Source organism: Labrus mixtus, chromosome 8, assembly GCF_963584025.1.
Source record: "Labrus mixtus chromosome 8, fLabMix1.1, whole genome shotgun sequence".
Classification (NCBI taxonomy): domain Eukaryota; kingdom Metazoa; phylum Chordata; class Actinopteri; order Labriformes; family Labridae; genus Labrus; species Labrus mixtus.
The window spans coordinates 16,901,235-16,920,264 of record NC_083619.1 but is presented as its reverse complement, the minus strand read 5'-3'; the positions used below and the strand labels follow the sequence as shown (position 1 = coordinate 16,920,264).

The 19,030-nt window shown below is 43.0% G+C and overlaps 1 protein-coding gene across 6 annotated transcripts in view; it reads left to right on the top strand.

Moving 5' to 3' along the window:
• LOC132979177 (zinc finger protein 521) overlaps window positions 1–16,329 on the top strand; it is an 88,656-nt gene extending 72,327 nt beyond the window's left edge. For all 6 annotated transcript variants that reach the window (XM_061044756.1, XM_061044753.1, XM_061044755.1 and 3 more), the window contains 2 exons: window positions 4,333–4,448; window positions 14,912–16,329. In XM_061044756.1, the coding sequence (XP_060900739.1) occupies window positions 4,333–4,448; window positions 14,912–14,941 (146 nt within the window). In that variant the 3' untranslated portion in view covers window positions 14,942–16,329. The remainder of the gene's footprint in view (window positions 1–4,332; window positions 4,449–14,911) is intronic.
• Window positions 16,330–19,030: the final 2,701 nt, after the last annotated feature.

Below are 19,030 nucleotides of genomic sequence, written 5' to 3'. Positions count from 1 at the left end.
ATATAGATGTTTATTTTATTTAAGAAAAATTGCATGGAAGATTTTTTCATTTATTTTCCTAAAGTTCAGGTTGAAATAGAAGAAGGACAAAATGTTTGAAAAAGAAGTTCTTCATAATATAATGGAAATAACGTAGTAGTTCATTTACTACAATTTAGCAAACGCAAATAGAGTTTAAAGAACATGTTAGACCACTAGAAAGATAACACACTGACCGCATTAGGAAAAATGTTCAATGGCAGTATTTTATTTACAATATCTTCATTTTTTATATGATTCACACAAAAACATGCTTACTTGAATAGTTAAGGCGTCAATAGTGACTTGAAGTATTTAAACGATAAAGTTTTTTTAAATTGAAATAGGGAAATAAATAAATATTTTTCTTAACCTTGACCATTATGCTTAAGTCGAAAAGGACTTAACAATTCATTTAAGCATGCATTTAGGTTCTCGTAAGGTTCTGTTTGAAGGCCTATTTACTAGAGTTTGGTGCGAGGTTCTCAGTTACCATTTGGTAGTTTCACAGATTTATTGTATTTTAATGAGCAGCTGATGATGAATCACAGCTTGCATGTTTCAAAAAACTCCCTTATACAGATATAATAAGTATGAATGTTAATGTAAAACTCAGATTGAACTAGTCAGATTCAGTAATATCAGCTTGTTCAATGAGTTCACTCAATAAACAAGGTTACTCTTTGTTTAAAAAATCATCCCCACTCAATGCCCATGTTTCAGTTTGATCCAACCCCCAGTCACCCAAAACTCCTTGGGAGGCAGAGAGTTATTCTTTGACGTACCTGATTATCCTCAATCCACTCCGAAGGGAACAGAAAGAGGACAAATCGTACCACGGAGAAAAAAAAAAAAAAAAAAACAGACCGCAGGAAAGTATGGGGAAAAGTAAGTTGTGTAGACGGCAGATGAGGGGAGACAAAATAGAGGAGAAAAGGAGACAAAACTTGGAGGAAGCTGAGAAGGTTGCAACTGGCAAGTTTGGATGTGAGATGAAAGCGGAGAAGAGAATGAGGAAAAGAGAAGTGTGTAGGAGAGGGAGGGTAAATGGAGAGAGGTCCATAAGCCCCTGGATGATGAGAGAGAGGCTGACTCTCCCAGGACAGATTTGACAGGTTTCAGAAGTGGGGGAGCCTGCAGCTAGAAGTGTCTGCCTGCACCCTTAGGAGCTGTAGTGAGGGCTGGTGTGGAAATTGTGATTGGGAATATGTGCTTAAGACAAACAAAACAGAAGAAAGTGTGCCTGATGAAAGTTGTGCATGTGTGTGTATGTGTGTATACACCTTTTTTTTTTTCCTTTTCTTACTTATGTCACAGCATGAAGTGCAAACTTGAAAAACTACAGGATGCTCTGCTTTCAAATTCACCCGAGTCTGACTAAACCTGTAGTTTAATTGGCTTTTTGTTTAGTTGCTGCCCACGTTCTGCTTGTGCGTGATGTTACAATTATGACATCCTACTTGGGAGAAAAACGACAAAGGCTTAGCTTTAACTCAAAATTAATAGTTATCAACTTTACACAGCTGACTTGTTTGTGTAGCCTCAGAACTCTTGGATCAGCCTCTGCATTGTGGACTCTTGGATTAAGCAGAATCAAACACATGTTAGGCTAGACGAATAAATAAATGAAAAGGAGAAAGGGGGCGGGGGGGGGGGAGGATAAACTTTTTTTTCTCTCCCTGCACAAACAGCTTAGTATTGGTGCAGTGCAGCCTGCAGAGAGCACCACCCTGCCAAAATAAAGATGAGCTGGGGCCTGTAGTAAAGGAGACGTCTGCCATGGGCGGCCCCTGAGATCTAATCAGAGGGCTTAATATCCCCCACAGCGAGGAGACCTTGGCCCCTCAGCCCCCTCAGCCCTGACACCCCTGACGCCCAACCCGGCTCAGCGCTCTGTTCAGCTCTGCTCTGCGCCGGCTCCACAGCCAACAAACTCCACTAAGTTCTCTCTCTCTCTCTTTCTCTCCCTTCCTGATTCTCTCTCCCTCTCAGCAGGGAGAGACACAATGGCCAGCCACTGATCCTGTTTGGATGTGGTTTTGGATTATTTCTTCCCCGATTCTCCCTGTCCTCATTTTAACCCTCCAGAAAGACATGCCTCTGAATGGGCATTGCAATTGCATATTTCATATATGACTCAAGCTGCCAAATACCAATACAACCCCCCTCATTGCCAGCTTCAGCTTGTCCCTTTATGACATGATGCATGCTAATTTGAATTATGATGATTTAGACAAAGAAAGTCTTAAATAAGTACACATTTCTCAAATTGTAAAACTTTATTGAAAGCAAACACGGTCCAGCCATCTAGTCTTTGTCACCGTAGATACAACCCAAGTGCTTTAAAATGCTGAAGAAATGCTTGATAAATTAGCTTAAAGAAGGTGGACATCTTTCATTTATATCTTTGCCCCTTCTATAGTTTAACAGTTTCTTGTTGTTACAGGAGATAATGGTGTGCATTTAAGACTGGCACTTTGAATCAACAGTCATTGGCCTTTTCCTATGAATGAAAGTAGCGCCATAAATGAGAAACGCATAACTGATTTTATGCTTCTCTTGCTGGAAATGGTCCAGATATCCATGTACACAGTGAGAAACAACTAACTTGACATCTCAGTTGTGGTTGGCCCTATTGTACAGTATTTGAAGCCCCCCCAAGTCTCAAATCCATTTTTATTTTTGCTGTATTGACTTTTTCCTCCTCTAGCCAAAGACATAATGAAGGCTTCCTGCAGCTGCTGTGACCTGCTTCTGTACAGTATATGCAGACAAAACACAGCTAAAGGAAAAGGCTATTGTTTATCAGCACATATTTTTCTGCCCGAGCTTGTGTTCCCCACAAAGAAAATTGTCATCTTTTGGAGCAAAACAGGAGCTCAATTGTGCATGATTGCCCAGGCCCTGACCTTGAGCGTAAATGTTTTGTAACAGACTGTAAAATGCGGCCATCTATCTGCAGTCATGTTTGTCTTCATATTGTCGTGGTCATTAGTCTCAGAAATGGACCATGGAGTTGTTGTTTGTTCATTAGCCGAGGTTTGTTCATTTCTGGTTAACACGCTGCCATGTTCCAGAGACAGCTGTCACCCAGGCATTAGCAGTCTGGAAGCATCGCCGCACTGTGTCTGCTTTGAATCCAAACTTTTATTTCCCAGGTCAGGAGTGTGACATTCAATGAAGCTGAGTGTGTCTCAAGTGAACACAGCTCAATAATTAATAACCGCTCTCCCAGGTGAGTCCAAATTGGGACGCGGTAATGTTGCAGAGCCCCGCCACGGGGCAGCAGCGACCCCAAAGCCATCTCCGAAAGACACCTCACCTTTTGTGGCTGTGTTTTTGTCCCCCCTCTCTCTCTCCTTGTGGCCCCGCGGTGCATGCATTAGAAGAAAAGTTATTTTGAGCTGTAAGAAATTCAAATGAAGCCCCCACATGCTAACTTTTCCAGAGCATCCAGACCTTTGAGATTAGACAGCCATCCTTAAAGCACAAGGGTCTGGGATAACAAACGGCATGTTTGAAGTGCTCCTTGGAGAATGCACACACACACACGTATTGAAGACACATACACCCAAGACTCGCACGATTGCATCCCCCTTAGCATTCCAGCGTGGACTATGGCTTAATTAAAGCACAAACATACGGTATACGGAGTAAATGGCAGCAAGTTGAGTGTGTTTATATGATGGTGAATGCAGTTTGAGTCTGCATGAGTAAGTAGTGCAACACCATGAATATTTATATTGTCAATATAATTAGCTATGTAGACTAATGGAGGCCATGTTTTGCACTTGAAGCCATGCCAATTTTTTTGTGGTTGTTTATTTTCCGACTTGTTGTCCCCACAGAAGTGCTAAATAAAGAGCATCATTATCCCCAAAACATTATGCATTCACTAGCTCTGGTGCCATGAATATGACCACTCTAGTTTCACGGTTAACATCTAGATTGTTCTTCTTTTCTTTTTTTTTTTTTTCAATTATATTTCTCATCACAATGTTTTCTGCTACTGTTGATAGTGCATTCATTTGTTTGTAATTAAGTAATCTTCCTTGCCATTTGACATAGTCTGTCTTTATTTTTTATTCTGGCAGATGCAATTACAGCGCTGCCTTTGTTCCTTTATTGCAGGCAGCAAGGCCCTACTCTAATTTACTACAGTCAACAATGTGAGGCAAAAAATACAGGGCATCTTACTGTGGAATTTCTTCCAACTGAATATGCACCTCACTTGAAAAGCCTTTTAAACTCGCACTACTTTTATTAATGTCATCTCTTTCTGTCCTTGTGTCCCCTCTCCCCTTGTGTGAGCAGTGTTCGTCCAAGCCAATAAGCTCCAGCAGCACATCTTCTCTGCCCACGGCCAGGAGGACAAGATCTACGACTGCTCGCAGTGCCCGCAGAAGTTCTTCTTCCAGACAGAGTTACAGGTGAGCCTCGGGCTTGGTGGAAGCAAAAGTGGCCACCAGCGGAAAGTGCGACCGCTAATCACACATGACAGCTTAACAAACACTAAACAGCGTTCGCCGCTCTCCGGCTGTCCCCTCGATCCCGACTGGGACCAGAGACTCAGAAGGAATTATTTCAGTCCGTTTCCAAAACTCATTTGTGATGTGCAGATATGATTTGATTTGCTCATTAGACCAGCGGAGCACTAAAATATCTGGAATTAGAGGATTAGTGGAATGCTCGTTTTTGAAGAGGTAATTACATACAGTGCAGAGGCAAAAACACAGTTGAGTCAATATGCCTGCATCTCCCCTCCTAATCACAGAGGAGGCCTCATGGCTAAATATGAGCTTTGTCCTCTGGGAGACCATATCTGCCCTTCAAGAAAGTTAGTAGTTGGACTTATGAACTTGCAATGTTAGAGAGATAATCTATTTTTCAGCAATCTTTTCCCCTGCTCCTTGGAGAACCTGAAAAAATGAAACAGACCTTATTATATTATTTCAGTGTGGTGGTGTTTTCAAGCAGCTCTGTTTTGTTTGGGGGATTCTCTACCATTCACATGGCACACTTCTCATATCCAGATCTCTTTCTCTTTGCTTCTGAAACAAAATCATTAAAATATGAGTTGCCTTTATCCACCGTGTTCAATCCAATCACTGAAAGTGTTGTTAACTTGCCTTACAGTGCAGGGGAAAACCAAACGCTTCAGACCACATCTTTCAAGTACGTGTTACTGAAAGTTGGATTAGCAGCACTATGTATTAGCAGGTAGCCAGAGGAAGTATCCAGGGCTGTGCCGCCCATTGATCGGCTACGATTTTCATATTGAGATTCAGGTTGTAAACACAGAGGTGTGGGTCTGCCAGGAGGAAGGTGAATGTGATCATTATCTGCTGGTCATTTGAGCAGCACAGCCATGAATAAAAGAACTCCTGATCCACTAGCATGCAATTCCACCACAGAGAAGGTAATTTAACTAGCCTTGTGCTCCACCAAACTGAGTCTTTTCATTCATGTCAAGGCTCTCTGTTTATCACATCTCTCATTGGTACCAGTGTTTGCTGTATAGGTACTGTTGTTGCAGGTGTCTGTAAACAATCTCAAACAACCGGGGGATGTTTCCCTACTTTTGTGTTTGACATTTTGGGGAATGAAGTGATCTCGACCCCCGGAGGTTGTGTTTCATGCGTGATTATATTGTTTTACGCTCTGTGTGAAGAGACAAAAGGAGCACATGAAAGACCTGTGGTACTTTGTGGTGAAACGGGGGGTTAGGAAAGAGGAGCAGAGATAAGCATGGGAGATAAGGCAATCGTTATGCTCATCCTGTGCCATGCGCTAAAGGTGGTCCCCAGTGAGTGCATGCTGACATACATATAGAGTACATAGATAGATGCATGCAAGCGCACTTTTTGGCAGACGACTCCATAATGTCAAGGTTTAATTTTGACTTTGATAAAACTCAAGAAATCTTTGAGTCTAAGTTAATTTTAAGCTACAAATCTGCAATGTAATAGTGCTTTTTATAAGCTTAGCATTTCTCACTCTTTTCTTAAAGCCCTCAACAAAGAGTACAGGTCTGAGTCTCACTTGTTTTTTGTTTGCGGTTGCCATTTCCGATGCATCACACTTCAAAATGTCTCACTGACACAGGGCAGTCGTTTGTCAGTCTGTCTGAAGTGAATCTGTCTTCCAGCAGTGAGAGAAGTGGAATCTTTCTCTCCCTCTTCCTCTCTCTGCCTGGTCTTGAGTTTGGAGTTTCTCCCTCTTTCTCCCTGACACTCTGGCCCACTCGCAGGCTGCCTGGGCTCCTCATCTCTCACAGTAGTCGGAGGGGTCAAAGGGCCAGTGCAAGCTGGGAGAAGGAGCTGCAGAGAGGGAGAGCTGCCACGGCAGGTAAAGGGAAGCAGGAACGATATTTTATTAATTTGCTGCTGAGATCCTGAAACAGACCAAAGGCTGTGACAGGTATCCAGTGCACCGCTTCACATCCTCCCCCACCGCCTCCCCCCGTGAACTCTACCCTGCGAGGGGCTAGCCAATTTTCGCCAGCCTGTCGAGATGGATGATGGGAGAGCATCCGTCTAATCAGCCCTCTCAGGACCCCCCGCCCAGCTGCCCCCCTCAGACCGACCAGATTGACTGACTCCTGGGCCTGTGTGCCCCAGAATCCAGATTCCAAAGGAGAATCGTCTTTCTCTCTTTCTTTCTCTTTATTTCTCGCACACACAAAAAAAATAATAAATAAGCACTGAGATGCATAGACCACCATTCTCCTCAAACTCTCCAGGGGACTCCCCCTCCACCATCGCACACGCTCACACAGCCTCCATCCTGCGCATCCCTCTCCCTCACCCCATTAAAATATGGAGCAAAGTCTAGATATTTCATGAGGTGCTGATGGGGAGGGCAAGTGGGCTGGCTGTGCAGTGTTCTCAATGACCCTCAACTGCTGCCCACCCCTTGAGCAACGAGGAGACTTGGTTTTACTACATCCTCTTTCCCAAATAAGATTCACTGTCTTAGTCACTTTAAAACCTGTCACCGCCCCCCCCCCCCCCCCCATGAGAAATGTCTGGGTTCTAGCAGAGGCCACAAACTTGATAGCTAACTCTCCTTTCCCCTTTGCGTTGGCTTCAGATACAGTAGCTGTTTCCATGAGAGAAGGAACTGAGCCACTGACAATGCTGCTAGGCTGGATTAATTAGCAAGATTCATTAACTGATGGATGCACAGTATTAGCCAAAGCTTAAATATGACATTTCTCTGAGTGCGGTTTCATTTGTGAAGAAACACAAGTTCTGCTCCTCCAGCGGTGTATGATGTCTACTGGAGGGCTGCAATCAGAGACTCCCCTCCCAGTGATCCCGAATTCTCCCCTGACAAGACGATGAGACTAGAGTTAAACAACAGTCCCTCTTCAGATTCCCTTGTTCCTTTAAACTCGACTGTCTTTTTCCCCCGCTCCATCATCCAATTTCATTATCATTCCTTGGAAGTGACACGAGATTGTAAGTCATGTGTTAAGTCAGGGAGGAGAGGAAGGACCTGGGTGCTGTACGACTTCTCCCTCTCCTCAGACGCCCGCAGGACACGTACCTTAATTGGAGTGTCTTTTAAAAGGATTCCTTCAAAGACAATTCGAAGCTCCCTGGCCTTAATGAGTGCTGAAACTGACATGAGAGCACATCTGCATCATGTTCTACTTCCACACACAAATGGGATTCTCCTCTCCCTGTGTGATAGCCATTATTGCCAAGCTGTGACCAATTCCACTGTTTTAATTAAGCATATTTATAGGCTTCATGGTCACCAGGTGTAAACAGCTATTTATGTCATATGGTCTGTCCAAGACAGGAAATAGGGGGCAGGAGTGAGATGGACAGTGGGAGAAGAAAAAAAGAACAGAAAGATAGAATCAGATGAAATGAGTGCATTAAATAGGTTAAAAAAAATATCCCCAACAAATATTGTTATTTGAATGCATGACATCTAAAAAGTTGACTCTTAAAAAAATATATTGAAGGCCTTTCTTCTTCCACTTTCTTTTCATATAGTCTCAGGAATGACGCTCTTCAGTATGAAGCACAGAGACTTTATTCCCCAGAAGTTTCACTTTTCTTTCATGAATTTTAAAATATGCCCCCAAACCGCCCTAACTGCCCTGCGTCCCTAAAGTGTCGCACAAAAAGCAAAGCTTCGTGTGTTTATCCCTAAGCGGCTCTCAAACACCCCGTTTTCCCTGAATATCTTGATCTGCCAAGTATGACAGCTCGTCACGCTTTTGAAAGTTGTATATGTATTTTTTTTTCCCTTTTATTTGACAACTTGTTTTCTTCTTCATCACCCCAGGTGCTCCGATTTCTGTCACCATTTCAAAAAAGTTTCACTACAAAATAAAAGAACAAGGAATTAGAAAAAAGAGCAGCTGCTTGTGCGGCGCCATCATTAATATTTAAGCTTATTTATAATTATGTACAAAACTGTACACACTGTAAACGGGGACATAAACAGCCTTAGATGAGTAGAGATGTATCACAATAGTGGTGTTCTAGTTTTGTAGGTGGATCAGAATTAGACAGCATGACAGACCTAATGATCCTGGGAGGATTTTCTCTTTCTCAGAGCTCGTGTGTGTGTGTATACATCTGTGTGTGTGCTGTATGTATTTGTCTTTGTGTCTGTCTCTCCCTGGGACTGATATGTGCATGCAAACACATTGTCTGGAGGGAGACATGACAAAAACTCCCAGAAGCCTTTGAGCTGTTCTTTTTTCTCTCTCTCTTTTTCCTGTGTTGCACCACTGGGGAAAGTTAAATCCAAACAAAGAGGAGACGCTCGGTGTGCTGTGCTAGAATCCATCACCGGATCTCTCCCTCAAACGCGCCGCCTTTACTTTTCTTAGTTTACTCTTTCGACAACTTCGATAAACACCATTTAAAGCGCTTCTCAGGAAATTCACTGCAGCTTTAATTTACTGCCTTTAGTGATTTGATTTTCAAGTGCGCTATCATGTTGTTGATGTTAACTAAATGCAGCAGAGGCCAAAATAAACAGCATTAGAACAATTATTCCCTCTTGAATTTCATATGCACACATCTCAACACCAAAGTAATTTAACTCTTCAGTTTTTAAAAGGGATTTTGAATGACACTGGTCAATTAAAAGCTCATTGTCTGACTCTCTAATTTCATTGGGAAAAACATGATGGCACACATCGACTCTTGCTTTCTCATACAAGTGTAGATATGCAGGAGGAAAATTTAGTCCTCACAAATCTCCGCATTTGTGAAGTGGCATATCAAGCTGCACAGGAGAGGGAGGGCAGGCTGGGGGGGTGTGGGGGGGGGGGGGGGCACACTGTGTAGCATCCCTAGTCAAAGTCTGTTCCCGACTGAAGTGGTTAAATGTGAGAGTAATTGTGTTTTGTTTCTGGGACTGACATGTGGAACCCCATGGACCCCATCTCCCTCCCAGTGACAGGCAGAGATCCTCCCCCCTCGCTCTGTCTAATTAGAGGATGTAGCCCAGGGCTCATGTCCCAGGAAGACCCATCCCCCTCCCAAGATGGCTCCCCTAAGAAAGCCCTTAATTGGGTTCTTTAGTCATAGTCTTCATTTTGGCTGGAAAGGCATCTGTGTGTTGCTATCACCTCCGAATACAGTTTGTATCACTCTCTTGTGTTGTTGTTTTTTTTTTTCCCTCCCTCTCACTGGCCCTCTCTCTATTGCTCTCCCTCTCCCGCTCTCCCCATCTCCCACTCTCTCCTCACTTAATGAGGCCCCATAATAACACAGCAGTTGTGCAGTTGTTTTGCTACCTCAGTCAAACAGCGGGATCACTGCATAGTGTGTTTCTAGTACCATTCACTTGTCTACTTAGACAGGGTAATGAGTATCATTTGGCGCTACAAAGCACCAGCCCACAAAAAGGGTGGTCCGTCATCTCTGGTTACACCTCAAAAGCATTTGCTGGGGGTAGTTAGGCATCTAATCAAAGCATTTCAAGCCATTTGGATTTATTCTATATTTTTACAAGCGCTCAGTGTGAAAATGACTGCACATAAAATGACACATGGAAGACATTGAAATCTATCACTGATGTCAACTCCAACCCTTGCTTGGTGCTGTAAACGTACAACCCGCCACTCCCTGGGCACCTCACTTCAAACAAGATGCTCTGTTACCAAGGAGACCAGGGCTGGTTGTGGCACAACAGAATTTGGGGTCAACTCTCCCTACGGCCTGATAAGTGATGACCGTGGAGAATGCCAACTGCTGTATTATTTATTTATTTGATTGCGTTCTTCATTGGCTAAACTAGCCAGCAGTAAGCCTGGCCTGAGGTCAGAGCAGGGAAGGATTACTCCCTCAGTGGACCGGTCAGCAGCAGGGAACGCACAAAGGGAGGACTCAGTCAATACTGGACCGAGTTCAACACACCATTAAACATCAAGGCACAATGCAGCACTCTTTTCATTTGAAATAAAAAGAAAACACACACACAAAATTAACCGCACTAATTGGGTTATTGGTTGAGGTGCTCTATTCATAATTCAGTCATAAAACAAACATGAACTACCTAATTATCCGAGGGGTTTTGTTTCTTAAAGTAACTGCAGGTTTTTTCAAGGCTCAAATGAAGACCACAGGTTCTTTGTTTTAGTATCACTTGATGACGTTCTCTTGTGCGTTAATTAAATTCCTGAGTGATGACTACGGGTGTGAGCAGGTCTCAGTGGTTTTGTGCACACTCCCCGTGCTCCAGATGCAGCTATACACACTTACTGTATATGAACCATGCCGTGTAGGAGAGAGAAGCTCGGCAAACACCGATAAGACTTTTAATCAGAGCTTAAGAAGAAGGATGTTTACAGTTTTGGCTGCTCCTTCAAATTTTTGATTAAAGATAAACTAAATAAGAAAAAGTAGCCGCAGGGTTTAAAAAAAAAAAAAAGAATGTGTTTAACACTATAATCAATTGTTTCCTTAATGAATCATCTTTGAGTGTGAGTAAAAATGTCTAGACTCAGAATAGCAAGTTTAAACTTAAGTGCTGGCCTAGTTAGTCAACAGATTAATTGTCTTAAATAATTGTTTATTTTTAATTCTTTTTTACAAGAAGTCTTAAAATTGCAATCATTTCTGAGAACGATCCAAGCTGTTCTCATGTAGAATATTTGCAGTATTCTTAAAATGTTCATACACATGTGACCATTTTTACCCCACAGACTTTTAAACTTAAAGTCATGTAAATCTTAAATGTCACAAAATGATAATGAATTGTTAAATAGTGATTAATAATCTGTTCTATAAATACCATTTTCACGGCCTCACTGTTGATATTTTATTTTCGATCCTATTTACATGTTAAGAAAAGTCATTACAGATCCATTACCCTCTTACTGTATTTATTTATACTTTTATTCAGTGTAAGTTCATGCATAAATATTATTTTTGTATTATTTCCATGCAATGTGATTCTGCTGTATACTTATGACTAAACTGGTGTACAGCACTTTGAGTTTAAGGGCTATAAAAAGTCACGGTGTCTTATTGTCACTGTTCTAGATTAAAGTGCACACCGCTTTGTTTGTTTGAGAAGCCTTGAAAAGGCCGTCGCTCTCAAAGTCGTTATTGCTCTCTCAGCTCTCTAATCACTCGATAAAATCCTGCTTTTAATGTAACATGCTGCATAACACCAGGTGAAACAATGTATTTAACATGTGCGCTCTGTTCTCTGCAGGCATTAACATTATGCTAATCAGATGTTGTTAGCGTCGTATTTAAGCTTTACATGCTCACTCTGTGATGTTGGACGATGTGAGGATTGTCTTTAATACAGCCGGATCAGATGAAAGAGTGTGTGTGTGTGTGTGTCTGCTGGTCCATTGGCCTTTCCTCTGCAGAGCTGATGTAAGAGATGCACCTCTGTTGCCTCACTGGAGACCGGCTACTATCGATGGAGACCGGAGCAATGGGGAACGACATAAAGAATGATTAGTTAATAAATCAACTCCCCAGCCTACTTGCACTTTCCAGCTCTCTACTCTTCACCAATTGCTCCCCATTTTTTTTCTCACTCCTCTCCCTCTCTCTGCTGCAGTGTTAAATTCCTAAGACATGTTGCACCTGTTTGCATGGGTACACAAGACCCCCGCCGGATGTTCCCTCTCCTTTTCCACCACCCCTGAGGGCGTTGCAGTGGGGTGATGTAATCAGATGAAAGCGGTGGTTTAACGGTGGCACAGAGAGAAAAAGGAGAGGAGGAAGAGGCTCGCTCCAAGCCAATGCAGCCAGTCTTCATAAGGGAGAAGCGGGTGCGCATTATTGATCAGAGCAAAATTTAATTTAGTGGGGAATTGACTGCTATGGTTTACCTGAGCACTGCTACTAACCGGGCCCTGCAGCAGGCCTGTGTGGCCAGCAGGTGGTCGAAAGGATCGAGGAGGAGATTAAGGGTTGGAAAGAAGGGAAGGAAATGGATGATAAGGGGAATGGCAGAGTTTCAGGGGGAATAGGAGGCATGGAAGGAGAGAGAGCAAGGATGAGAGCTAAAAGGCTTAATGGAGGGCATCTAATCCTAAATTGCAGCTATTCTAGTGTCACACCATCAGTGACATCCTCGTTTCCTTGGACATTTTTTGTCATTTTCTTGTGTTAGTCGTGAATTATGTCTCAAATCTAATTTGACATCTGTGGTTTGGAACTGTAGGTGTTAACTTTCAAGCATTGGTGCAGAGGTACTTTAAGAACTTGACAAGGATGGAGATTGGAAAGTGAATTTCCACCCTCCCTCCCTACTGTCTCCCAAACTCACATACAGAACTGTTTGCAGATACTCTGCGGAGTTAAGTATCCACAGAGATAAAGGTATCAGTTTCATTTTCTTTGAACGTTTTTCCCCCCACTTTTCCTCTATTTTCCCTTTAGTCTGCATGGCTGCCACAGCCACTGAAGTCGTTTAACACCGTCCTTGAGAAAGCCCTCAGTGAGAAAACTCCTGGCATGTTTAAGGAAAAGGTAGAATGCAGTGTGTGTCAGACAGAGCTGGGACATGCAGTGGGGGGAGCCATTCCCCAGAGGGGTTATTTTCCCCTCTAATAGCTGTTACGAGCCCTACATTATATCCAAGGAGCTACGTTCCTTTGGGGTCCACACACACACACACACTCACACACACACACACCTAGACACACTGGCACACTTGCACAAAGGCATGCACACTCAGTTGAGCACAAATTTCCCTCTCTGTTTCTCTCTCTTACACACACACACACACACACACACACACACACACACACACACTGACACACTCAGTCCTAGCCGCTTTGCTCTCCTCGTGTCAATATCCTGCCATTTGAAGTCACGTACTGCAGGGGCTTTTGGGAGTCGCCGAGGAGCCAGGCTGACGGGTAATGGGCCGCATTCATTAATAAGGTTGCCGTGCTCCTGTCCCTCCTCAGCAACGCCAAGGATGTCTTCACCGGGGGGTAGGAGGGGGAGGGGGGTTGGTGGAGTGTGAGGAAAAGGAGGGGGGAAGGAGGTGAGGTGGGGCGAGAGAGCATCCCGTGGGGAGTCTCCTCCCAGACTCACTTAAAGGAGCTTTATTTCAGCAAGAGAGGAGAGTGGGAAGCAAAGGAGCTGTCCGGGCCGCCTCTTTTTTAAAAAGAGGGAGAGTACGGGGCCCAGGCAAGGCATGCTAACCCTTACAGGGGTCAATCCGCTGCTCTCCGTCAAACAGCTTATTACCCCACCTGTCGGGAAGTAATCGCCCTAGCTAAAAGGAAAGCTGTCGAGGTCTTTAAATGCTTTATATGGAGGCAGCTGAAAGGGTAAAGAGGGAAGGAATGAATGCGAGGGGGGCTAATAGTCGTATCCCAGCACTAGCCCGAGGGACCCCGCACCACCAGGACTAAAGGTGACTGCTTTGGTAAACCCTCTCGGTGAGGTTGCACTAATCATTTTCACTTTGAGGTGTTATATTTTAAAGCTAAAGCTGTAAAACTGTCATTTCACATACTTGTGCCCTTTATTCTGCAGCTATGTGTGCACCGGGATGTGTGTGTGTTTGTGCATGCATGCGTACAGATGTCTCTGTGACAGGTGTGTCTAGTCCATGCCAGTTTAGAGAGTCCAAGGCCGTGTTTTAAACAGAGCGCAGCAAGTGGGGCATGTAGTTTGCATTAAAGGGATTAGCAGTCACTTCAAAAGATGACCTGGATTCAGCCCACCAGGGACACCAGTTACACACCCCCTGGTCCACGCTCCCTTTAAAGAACCTGGCACAGCTGCCCCACTACAACCACTCTCAATGGTCTGTGTGTGTGTGTGTGTCTACATAAATTTTGGGGATACGGCAAAATAGAGAGATACTGTCAAGCTTGTTAGCCTGTCAAAATAAAATTTGCATCATTGTATATTCACAGCAGTGTGAAGGATTAATGCACCTAAACTTTTTTTCTCCTGTGCTGTGAATTTGCTGCACATGATTCAATACATGTAGGTTCTCGATAGACACAACCCTCAGGATGATATTCCATCAGGTGACTGTCGGTACATCGTTATGGATTTGTTTCCATGGACACAGTGGCAGGATTTCTGAGGAATTGGATGTTATCTGTCAGTGGTCTTTTGCCTTTGTGTTAGCCCAAGACTTAACTATGCCTAATCCCAAAGCCAACAGCTATTGATCCGCATACAGATTTGACTCGCGTGCAAGTTAATTGGATCTGGATAACGATAACATTCCAATCTTAAGATAAACTAAAGATGGTGCTTGTCAGTAACATTTCAAATTATTTATTAAGGTTGTTTAAAATTTGGTGTGTAAGATGAATGATGTTCCGCTGTCCTTTTTAACCAAAGGAAAGCCAAATATAAGATATGATTTTTGTATGTGATCATAATGTTTCCCCTGTTTTCTTTTTGTGTCCTTGCAGAACCACACGTTGACTCAGCACAGCAGCTAACGTGGCAGAGATCACGACGCAGAGAATAATGTCTGACCGGCAATTACCGTCAGCGCAGTTTCCCACTGACTGTCTCGCACTGAACTTTCGATTCAGTTACACCACAAGGAACCACGCCACAGCGAGAAAAAAGAAAAGCAAAGAAAATAAAAGAAAGAGGGGGAAAGATCACAAATATCCCCTCTCTCTTCTCTAACCATTATTTCAAAAAGAAAAAAGCCAACTTGTTTGTACATAGAATTCTTCATGTGTTGCTTAACTACAGCTATATTGCAATCTTATACAGTATTTGCCAATGTACAGTTCAAAATGTTTGTCCAAAAAAGAGAAGACGGTTAAAAAAAAAAAAAAAAAGATCAATGACGTTGTCAATCAGACCAGATGGGACTCAAGCAGTTGTGTGAAGGAGAAACAGGGTGCCACTGAGAGCAAAGGAAGCTGAAGGAACCCGTCAGGAGGACTCTTTTCATCAGCACCCCTCCTACTGCGCAGTGTATCACTCTCTGTCCCAACATGGTCAATCATTACGGGACAGAAAACGCTCGATTCACCAGCATTAAGTCTGTGTGTCCGTCTTAATATGGCTGCCAGAGGACCAGCTGAGAACGGCGGTGCGACTAATCTGCGCTGGAGTTCAGACAAGAGGCGGGAGGGGGGGGGAGAAAAAACAACAGCGAGAACAGAAAAACAGGACAGGATGCTGATATATGCAAACGCAGTGACACAGATTTGGAAAAGGCTAGTTCCTCTGGCTGGCTCGTGAACAGAGGCGTGAAGCTCCCATGTGGCTCTCAGAGCATGGGGAAAAATCTCCGGCCCACTGACTCAACCTGTACATTTCTGTTGTTAATGTTTACTGCTCGTTGAAGCCTGGAGATTACTGGATTTTTTTTCTTCCCTTTTGTTCTGTTATCTTTACATATTTTTCACTGTGGGGAATAAATCACGTTGGATTTGGGGTCATGAAGTCTTTCTCGGGGATAAAGCGTGGTAACAGAACTGCGTCCCTGGCTCTCCTGGAGAGTGCCCAAAGTTCCTCCTTTTTTGTTTCTCTGCAGTGTCCCATCGCTCTCTGCTCAAGCTGGAAGCCACTGTGGCATCGTAAAAAAAAAACTAAAAAAAACTTTAAAAAACATTCTGTTCTGTAAATGTTTGCATTCATTAAACCTGAGATGCACTTTTGTATAAAGACTTTAATGTTTTGACATTTTGATTGAGAATTGTTCGTAAACCGTTTACAGGAAAATCACCACCTCCTGCAGCAAAAGGACAGATATCTCTGATGTTATAAAAAAATGTATTGTACAAATATGGAGTTCTGTATTTGGCAGAACTCGTTTTTTTGTGTTGCACATGTGATGGAAATATTAAAAAACTGTATGAGGAAATGGCTTCTTTGTCCCTTTATTTTGTATCTAAAATATGTGTGTGTATGCGTGTGTGTGCGTTTGTGTGTGCATGCGCAATTAACCCATCAGACAGGACCTATGACAGCATAAACACATCATCGTCAAAAGCTTACACTGCTTTTTGTTCCCATTGTATCAAATTGCATCCTATTTTCTCAGTCCCTCGTGGCTTTTGCTAACAAACATCTGAGCATCTTGAGGGAGGTCTGTGTTATTAATGACTCCATTACCCATCACCCTGTGCGGTCCCATTCCACACACACCCATGCGCGAGGTCTATTTAGGGATCCTCCAGCACTCCAGGAGATGGAGGGAAAGATTCTTCTGCCGCTGCAGAGTGGGACGAAACCCGTGAAACAACATCTGTCTGTCCCAGCGAATGATTTATCAGCAGTGACACGCAAGCAGCAAAACATTTGTCCAAGCTTTCAGTTTATTTTGAATAGAGCCAGCGCTGTGGCTCATAGCATTGTAACAAGGTTATGAGGAACAAATGGCTAAACTAATATACACTTCTGATACAGTCATAGTGTTTGCATATTTTAACATAAACAAGAGTAATAATGTACATGAATATTCCTTTTATTTCTGTTGTGATAAAACACATGCAAACCATTATGTTGAAATAATGTTATCCCTCTGGATGATTATATTCAGGCTTATTTGTCAGAAAATTATTCCATGCAGTTTGGAGTCTGAAGCTTGCTACTGAATTTTGTATCAAAGTACAATGTCAAACATGCGTTTTCCTTGTCATCCACAAGCTTTTCTTTCATTAGCATAATGGGTATCATAAGCAAATGGACCATTCCTTTAACAGCGACAGATTTCAACAATGGGGACCCGACCCCTCGTCCAAATCCAAATGGTACGGTCCAACATTAACTGTCATACTAAATGCAAGCTGGGCATCCATTAAACAACTTTGCTAGCATCTCCCCGTGCCAGGCACTTTTAATAAGCTTCAAGGGCATTTGAATGGGTCCAGAACTTTGCGTTGCCAGAGATGGACTGGCCCACATCATCCATTACATTAAATTGGGTGGCGGCCTCCAGCTCATATTTATGATTTAATTAAATTCACTTGTGAGGCGTATCAGAAGCACTGCGGCCTCCCTTTTAAAGCCAGCCTAAGCAGCACAACACACACACACACACATGCAGCTACACACGAGTGCATAGACAAGCGCTACGTTTCTGACACTCGCCCAAGTGTTAGACTTTGTGGGCGCTTTGGCAGCGGCGTTCTCAGGGGCTCATTTAAAGCAATATAATTACTCAGCCCCAAAGTATTCTTCCATCAGAAAGCAGCAGAATGGATGGCTTGTTCAGAGATAACTTAGCCCAGCTGATCCTCTGTGGTGTCATCGCCTGAACATAACCTCACTGCGAGTGGCACTCATTCTGCTAAGAGCCCGGCTAGTGCTCTGTGAAACTGGGCGGCCAGGCCAGATGTTTGGGAGTTGCTGAAACGCCATTGTTCTTGTCCAGGATGTGCGTGAAATGGCATTTTGTTTTTTCATTTGACAGGCTAATACCCACAGTCCTCAAGAGGGAAGGTGGCAGCCTGTGTTAAGACTTTATTAAAGAATTATGAGATCCTTCTGAACCTGTTCAGTATGTTGCTGAAAATGTGCCATTTCCTCCAGTAAGAACAAACCTGGCACAAATGTAAGTATGCATTCAGCGCTCTTATCCCTTGTGTTTCCATGTCCTTGCTATAACTCTTCTTTGGTGCAAAAATTTAGTTTGGTGAAAACTCCACATTGTTAGGCCGTGCATTCCTCCTCCTGAAGGAGACCTCAGAGACCTCTTATGGCATTCAATATGTGCGCCCAAGCGTGAGATCCAGATCCATTTGGCCGGGAGATCCGCTGGGACTGTCTGGGGTAACCCAATCTCTCACACGGGCACTCCACATCCAGAGAGCCATCTTTTCACTTCACAACTGTGTCAGCAAAATGGACGCCTCAGCATCAGTATGTAGCTTAGACACAATGTTTGTAGATAAAGCACAAGGGCCTTTGCTGTTGTGTATCCTGTGTTGTTTTTTCAACACTGTTTACCCGTCTTTCAAATCTAATTGGAGTAATGAGAATAACGTTGTCAAAGATTTCACTTCAATTTCCCTCATTAGATTAAAGTTGTATTTAAGATTTTTCAATGTATATCAGCAAAGATAGTTTTTAGTTATTAATTGTTCGTCAGGAGCTGTGAATATCATTTTGATAAAATATTACAATTTAAACTATTTAAAGAAAAAAATCAACCATTAATAAAAAAATAAATGTAGAGGTTTATTAAGAGTGTATTGCACAAATATTCAACCCATTTGGACTTTATTCACATGTCAAACTGTAGCAACCCTGAATTTAAATAGCAGCACTGGCTGCACCTGATTTAAGTTTGAAGGCTCACAGCAACGCACATAAGAGTCTCTTATTTTCATGGGTAAATACATTCTGAAGAACAGTATTGCCAGTTGAAAGTTATGGACAATTTTGTATTGTTCAATGAAATTGAACCCCTTTAAAATCCATTTTAACTGACACTTGTAACATGATAACATATGGAAAAGTTAAAGGGGAATGAATACTTTGGCAAGGAGCTATATGTAGGGAAAACATATTTCATCCCCGTATCCATTTTTCAACTCTATACAGTCCCATGTATGTCACAT